This window comes from Austrofundulus limnaeus, unplaced genomic scaffold (assembly GCF_001266775.1).
Source record: "Austrofundulus limnaeus strain Quisiro unplaced genomic scaffold, Austrofundulus_limnaeus-1.0 Scaffold337, whole genome shotgun sequence".
NCBI lineage: Eukaryota > Metazoa > Chordata > Actinopteri > Cyprinodontiformes > Rivulidae > Austrofundulus > Austrofundulus limnaeus.
In genome coordinates this window covers 57,342-65,047 of record NW_013952739.1, presented here as the reverse complement: position 1 = coordinate 65,047, position 7,706 = coordinate 57,342, and the positions used below count along the sequence as shown (strand labels likewise).

At 42.0% G+C, this 7,706-nt stretch overlaps 1 protein-coding gene across 3 annotated transcripts in view; it reads right to left on the bottom strand.

Annotated features, from left to right (window-relative positions):
- The window catches only part of ppp4r4 (protein phosphatase 4, regulatory subunit 4), a 25,284-nt gene that overhangs the window by 13,117 nt on the left and 4,461 nt on the right, over positions 1 to 7,706 (bottom strand). For 2 of the 3 annotated variants that reach the window (XM_014022659.1, XM_014022660.1), the window contains exons 2-8: positions 7,037 to 7,110; positions 5,298 to 5,400; positions 4,970 to 5,117; positions 4,674 to 4,747; positions 2,249 to 2,355; positions 2,033 to 2,140; positions 1,833 to 1,954 (exon numbers count right to left, since the gene is read on the bottom strand). In XM_014022659.1, the coding sequence (XP_013878113.1) occupies positions 1,833 to 1,954; positions 2,033 to 2,140; positions 2,249 to 2,355; positions 4,674 to 4,747; positions 4,970 to 5,117; positions 5,298 to 5,400; positions 7,037 to 7,110 (736 nt within the window). The remainder of the gene's footprint in view (positions 1 to 1,832; positions 1,955 to 2,032; positions 2,141 to 2,248; positions 2,356 to 4,673; positions 4,748 to 4,969; positions 5,118 to 5,297; positions 5,401 to 7,036; positions 7,111 to 7,706) is intronic. The other variant, XM_014022661.1, reaches the window with a different exon arrangement.

The window sequence follows — 7,706 nt, the reverse complement described above, 5'->3', positions numbered from 1 at the left end:
TAAACCATTTACCAGTGGTTTTGGCACTGTGAGCAGGTGCCAGGTCGTGCTGAAAAATGAAATCTTCATCTTCATAAAGCTTTTCAGGAGATGGAAGCATGAAGTGCTCCAAAATCTGAAAGATAGCTGCATTGACCCTGGCCTTGATAAAACACAGTGGACCAACACCAGCAGCTGACATAGCACCCCAGACCATCACTGACTGTGGGTACTTGACTCTGGACTTCAGGCATTTTGGCATTTCCTTCTCCCCAGTCTTCCTCCAGACTCTGGATCCTTGATTTCTGAATGACATGCAAAATTTGCTTTCATCCGAAAAAAGTACTTTGGACCACTGAGCAACAGTCCAGTGCTGCTTCTCTGTAGCCCAGGTCAGGCGCTTCTGCTGCTGTTTCTGGTTCAAAAGTGTCTTGACCTGGGGAATGAGGCACCTGGAGCCCATTTCCTGCACACGCCTGTGCACGGTGGCTCTGGAAGTTTGTACTCCAGACTCAGTCCACTGCTTCTGCAGGTCCCCCAAGGTCTGGAATCGACCCTTCTCCACAGTCTTCCTCAGGGTCCGGTCACCTCTTCTTGTTGTGCAGCATTTTCTACCACACTTTTTCCTTCCCACAGACTTCCCACTGAGGTGCCTTGATACAGCACTCTGGGAACAGCCCATTGGTTCAGAAATGTCTTTCTGTGTCTTACCCTCTTGCTTGAGGGTGTCAGTGGTGGCCTTCTGGACAGCAGTCAGGTCAGCAGTCTTACCCATGATTGTTGTTTTGAGTAATGAACCAGGCTGGGAGTTTTTAAAAGCCTCAGGAATCTTTTTCAGGTGTTTAGAGTTAATTTGTTGATTCAGGTGATTAGGTTAATAAGTCGTTTAGAGAACCTTTTCATGATATGCTAATTTTTTGAGATAGGGATTTTTTGTTTTTCTTTACTTTTTTTTGCCAAAATCATCAATATTAAAACAATAAAAGGCTTGAACTACTTCAGTTGGTGTGCAATGAATCTAAAATGTATGAAAGCTTACTGTTTATCAGTACATTATAGAAAATAATGAACTTTATCACAATATGCTAATTTTTTGAAAAGGACCTGTATATATAATTCTAATTTTGCATTTGTTTCCTGGTTCTTCATTCACGCTGAAATGACTAAAGACAAATTCCTCCAGCTGGTCATAAAATAAATGCGGTCGGCTCCTCCAACACTTAGCTTATGAAATGTACGGTGGACGAAAAAAAAAGTTACAGGGTTTTTTACTCTGATTTATAATCACAAACTACAGGACATACCATATGCTGACTGGACAGAAAATCAGTACCAGTAATATCTACACAGTTCAGCCTAGTAGTAGTAAAGGTAATTTTACTGTTGTCCATTATATTTACCTCTCACAATGTTACCCTAACATCATAACAATATTAATAAAAAAATAATAATTTGTTGGAACAGCAAATTTGTCTTTTCGTTGGTTTACCCCACATAGGGTAGTCAAAATCCAGCTAGCATAACTGACCTACTTTCCGCATCTCCGACTTTTTTAAAATAAATATTTTAATGACCTATAAAATGTGATAACCTTTATCTTGTGATCTTGTGTTGTAGTGTTGACAATTTATGGCAAAACATTGCATCCCTTTTTGATATTCCTTGCATGACTGTCTGCTGCATCCCCTTTTTACCACCATTCACGGATGTTCCCGAGTCAAAACTCAATGCAGAGCAATGGCACCTGTGCGGCGCACGATAAGTCACGTGATGTCCAATCCAGTAATTTAGACCAATGGTTTTACCATCAGTGTTAACTGAGATTTAGATGTTTTCATCCAGTTTGAACTCACCGCTGTCCATCATCTCCATGAGGTTGACGATGCTGTCAAAAGCAGTCTGTCGAACACTATCCTCCTCGTCTTCAGCTAGCTCCACCAGCTCAGGAAGGAGCTCGGTTCTGGTATCATCTACCCTGAAGAACAAAGCCAAGCAGCGTTTTCAGAACAGCAGGACGCCACACTAATAAATACAGTGTTAGCATTAGGTTTACCCGATGGCTTGAGCGATGCTCTCAAACTGACGACACATACAGACTTGGACCTCTGGTTCCACATCTCGACACAAAGATCGGGCCAGTGGCAGCAACTCCTTCTTCACTCTGATGGCGGAAACATAGCTGTTAAGTGAGACAGCACCTGCCCATTCCTGCTCAGGTTTACTACTGTAGTCACGGCGAAATAAAACTTTTATTTCGTGCTCAGCTCACATGTGAGAGTCAAACTTGGAGACAACTTTTCCTAAAATACGGCAGCTGGCCAGACGAGCCTGAAGAGACTGAGAAACCTGAGAATGGTACAGGAGAGGGGTCAGGACCTGAGGACAGAAAAAAAGATGCAGAGAATGTCCAGTTTATTGTGAAGACAATATCAAGATTGTTCCTGAAACTAACTCTTCAAATAGTATCAAGACCCTTTGGCAGCAACCCTTGAAATCTAGTTCAAGTGCCCTAAATTGATCTTGATCTCTGCTGAGATGTGGCTACACCTCGATGGGAGTCCACCTGGAGTAAAGATCTCTCTATCCTCCTATTGAATGAAATCCAAGGCATTATCAACTCGCTCCCAACAATGATGCATGGTGGTGGGAGGATCATGCTGGTGGGTGCTGTTCAGGAGCACAAACTAAAGCCCCATCTTGTCCAGTCTCACTCTTTTGGTTCATGTCTGGTTCTGCTCAGGTGTGTGCCTCCATGTCAGTGTGTTCCTCACTCTGTGGGTGCAATTATGGCTGAATCGTCAGCATGCAGCATCAGTCATTGTGGTAAAAAGGGAAACAGAAAAAAAAATAGCCGTTGTAGCTGTCCGAAAGTCAGATTTTTTTAATTTTTGTTTTGTATTTTTGTCACGGCACTGTTTATGAGTGTGTAACCATGGGCGGTCCGAAACCTCCTGGGGTACCTGCTGATTTCAGACACTCCGTCCAGGTCGAGCTGTATGCTCTCGTCTCAGTCACCTTCAGACTTCAGGCAAAAGTCTGCTGACGTCATATCTAGGGATGGGTTCCTTTGACATTTGAATCGATTCGGTACAAATATCCGGTACCTGGGAATTGGTAACGGTACTTAACGGTAAATTTTCAGTACTTTGTGTGTTGTTGTTTTTTTAATAAACTTATTTAAACATATTACTCAATACCGTATATAAAATTTAACAAATATCAAGACAACATCCAACTCTTTGTGTTGTAACATCAGTTTTTTTAACTAATTTTTTTAAAGTGAAAACTGTTGAAAACAATAAGACTGTTTTGTCTTATTACACAAATTAAAATCCAGCTCCACATATTTCTATTGATGTCATTTCCCCGCTAGAAAAATTGTTTAATGGAGGTCCATGGAAGGCAAATAAGTTTAAATCAAATAAGCAAAAGAGGATGGAGTTTAAATAAAAGGTATTTAAGCTACGTTTTGAACATCCAAAACGCTCCCAACACTTCAAGCTGGCTGCTTGTGCTCTTTCAGGTCAGAGGCGTTCGGACTATCGGGAAGTGCCTCTGTTGTTTTCCTCTGTCGGTTTCTGTTTAATGGTGGATGAAATAAAGAAAGTGGCGGGACTTTATTTACTTTGAGCAGGTGAACGTCGTGCTCACAAGATAATTCAGAGGCGGTCTGTTCGACGAGTTTTAGTCCAGAAGCTGCGAGGCTCGGTTTCAAGCTACGTTAGACTGAGCTCTGTTTACTGAACCAGCGGCTGCTGACGTCATTACGCTCTTACGCAATGCTGCGTTCAGTACAAGCATGGAAAACTCACCACTCTCACGCCAATATGGTCGCAATGATGCATTTAGGTACCGAAACATGGTACCGTTTGATGTTACGTGAATAGGTTCTCGGTAGTACCGACAGAATTCGGTCTGTACTTAAATAAGTATTGAATTCGGTACGCATCCCAGGTCATATCACAAGAGTGCATTACTCGCTTCTACTTGTTTCGAACCACCTCTGAGGTGGTTCTGAAAGTGCAGTTGTAACCGGAAATGGAAAGACATTTGATGAAGGCTGATCTGAGGAGAACCACCCACACAGGCACACCCATAGAGAGGAAGCTTAAGAGACTGGTCATGGTTCAAAAATCCAACACCATCCCCACAGTGAAGAACAGTAATGGCATTATCATTCTGTGGGGTGTTTACAGCAAGAATACTGCTCAGAATTAAAAGTTGAACTGAGCAAAATTCAGAGAAATACTTGGTCAGGACATGAAACTTACTCCACAAATGATCTCCATCAATATAATTTTAAAGGAAAACTAAAACACTTTACTATGTCCCATTTGGCCACCCTGTCTGATACATTACTGCAGCGTTTCCATGTAAACAGGTAATTTTTTTGTTTATTCTCCCAAAAAAACATTGAAATAAACACCAGCATATCCAGAGACCTTGTCTTGTGTAAACAGAGTCTAAATGTTGTCCTTCTTCTTTTGGCTGCTCCCTCTTGCAGGGAGGTAAATGACACCTTCCTGATTCAATCTGGACTTGAACCTGCAGCCTCAGGATTACAAGACCATGGCTTTGACCACCTGGCTACCACAGCCCCCTTGAATTATTCACTGTAAATATTTAGTGTATTTAGCACCAAAGAGTAATTTACAGGCAGAACCAGAATAGGTGATGTCATGTCATCAACTGACCTCCTGTTTGATGGTCTCTCTGGGCAGAGCATTGATGGCCGACAGCAGAGTCTCCAACCAGGCACTGCTCACCACTGTCAACAAGACAACATCAGCAACATACACCAAGTCTTTGTCCTAGTGATCAAGACCAGAATCAACAGAAAGGTTCACTTGTTACCAAGGTGTACCTCGATGGTACACCAGAAAAGATCTAAAGAGTACATTAATTGTATGTGTACAGTACATCCAATAGGAGATATCCTGGTTACTGTGTGTTGAACCTCAGGAGTAATTCAAAGGTCAGGTGTGTTTACCTGGGTCTCTGTGGTTTAGGTGGGTCAAAACAATCTTCAGGATAGAGTAGGTATGTGTGTGGATCAGGATGATGTCATCCTGCAGGATGGTTAAAAATGAAGCTGCTGCTGCAAGCTGGATGTCATTGGTGGCTCCATTTAGGACTTCCTGGGTCACAAAGGTGGGACATGTTAACTTTGAGAGAGGTTTGTTTACAAGTACTTTAACAGAAGAAAACAGGTCTCTCTTGTAAATGGTTAGGATCATGAGACAAATTGAGACAAATGAGACATATGTATTTCAATGAGACTAGCCTGTATAAATAAAGGAAAATGAAATAGTACATACTCGAACTTTGGGTACTACTCGACGAAATGTCTCAGCTGGATTTTGACGGACCAGACTTGGCAGGTTGCTGATTACACTGGCTCTCTGGACCTCCTGACCCACGCTGAGCAGAAAAAAGGAAAGAGAAGAAATTTAACATGGAGAACATTTTATAATCTAGCAATGTTTCTGTTCAATACTGTAGCTAGACTAATAATGAGTTCTATCTCTGTTGTTTAAAATACAATGAAAAAATTGATTTATTTCAGTAATTCATTCAACAAGTAAAACTTGCGTATTATATTCATTACGCACAGACTGATATATTTCAAATGTTTGTTTCTTTTCATTTTGATGATTATAAATGACAACTAATGAAAACCCCAAATTTGCTGAAACAGTGTTCAGCAAAACTTGTGTCCAACAGAGGAGATATTCTGGATCAAAATATATTTGTAGCAGCCAGAACAGAACCAAACTGAACACCGAAAACAGAGGACAAATAAAAAACTGGACTTCTTTTTAGATCATTAGCCCTGAATACCACTATTGTTCACAGAGGACAATCAGCACCATCAGCACTAACAGCCGGACGATCATAGTAATAAGCAGGGCCCTAACGACCATCAGGCTGATGGTGCTGATGGTCCTCTGTGAACGATAGGGATATCCAGGACCCTAACCATCTATTGTTAGACTGATGGTCCTCTGTGAACAACAGAGATATTCAGGGCCCTAACAATGTATTGTTAGGCTGATGGTCCTCTGTGAAAAATAGGGAAATTCAGGGCCCTAACTATCTGGTGTTAGGCTGATGGTCCTCTGTGAACAATAGGGGTATTCAGGGCCCTAACGATCTATTGTTAGGTTGATGGTCCTCTGTGAACAACAGAGATTTTCAGGGCCCTAACGATTTACTGTTAGGCTGATGGTCCTGTGAAAAATAGGGACATTCAGGATCCTACCTATCTAGTGTTAGGCTGATGGTCCTCTGTGAGCAATAGGGGTATTCAGGGCCCTAACAATCTGTTAGGCTGATGGTCCTCTGTGAACAATAGGGATATTCGGGGCCCTGACAATCTATTGTTAAGCTGATGGTCCTCTGTGACCAACAGAGATATTCAGGGCCCTAATGGTCTATTGTTAGGCTGCTGGTCCTCTGTGAAAAATAGGGATATTCAGGGCCCTAATGGTCTGTTGTTAGGCTGATGGTCCTCTGTGAAAAATAGGGATATTCAGGGCNTGGTCCTCTGTGAAAAATAGGGATATTCAGGGCCCTAATGGTCTGTTGTTAGGCTGATGGTCCTCTGTGAAAAATAGGGATATTCAGGGCCCTAACGATCTATTGTTAGGCTGATGGTCCTCTGTGAAATACAGGGATATTCAGGGTCCTAGCTATCTAGTGTTAGGCTGATGGTCCTCTGTGAATAATAGGGATATTCAGGGCACTAGTGTGTATTTTCACAGAGTGTGGATTTATACACAGAGTGTGTATTTAAAGATGTATTTAGTCACAGTGTGTATTTATATGTGTATTTAGTCACAGAGTGTGCACTTATACACAGATCATGTAGTCACAGCGTGTGTATTTTAATGTGCATTAAGTCGCAGAGTGTCTATTTAAACACAGAGAGTGTAGACACCTTGACACCAGCCATGCCATGTTTAAAAAAGAAATCTATGCAAATCTTTGAATATGAGGTCCCAGGTAAAGCTCCTTAGGTGATGTGCCTAAACATGTCACTCATGTCAGATCTCACCTAAGCAGGTAGACTGCTCTCTCCACATCATTAAGGTCTTCATTCACTGTCAGCTGATCGATCTCTTCAGTAGTCTAAAAAACATCAAACATATCAGTTTTGATCCAACGAGGGTCAGCGTGTCAGATCGCATAAACATTATAAGAAATATTCTGAGCCCCTACCCCTTCATTAATCTTAGACCCCACGCCTTCATTAACCTGAGACTCCACCCCTTCATCAACATGACCCCCACCCCTTTATCAACCTGACACCCCACCCCTTCATTAACCTGAGACCGCTAATACCTTTCTATAGTCCAGGGTCTGAACCAGTCCTCTATCCAGACACACACACACGTTTGTTTTTCTATCCTCAAGGGGAATTTGCATTGACTTCCATTCATTTTGCGCCCATTTCTATAGCATTACCTTGTCACCTTATTCTAAAATTAACTTAAACTCAGGTTACTAACCTGACTCTAACCTAACCTTAACTCAATTCACACCTTGGTTCTGAACCAAACCCTTGCCCCATTGGGCTTTTGTCCCCATTAGGAACAGTGGGTCCTCACCACGCTGTGTGTACCGGGTAATGGTCAAAAATCATCCCCAATCATGTACACACACACACACACACACACACACACGCACACACACACACACACACACACACACACACACACACACAC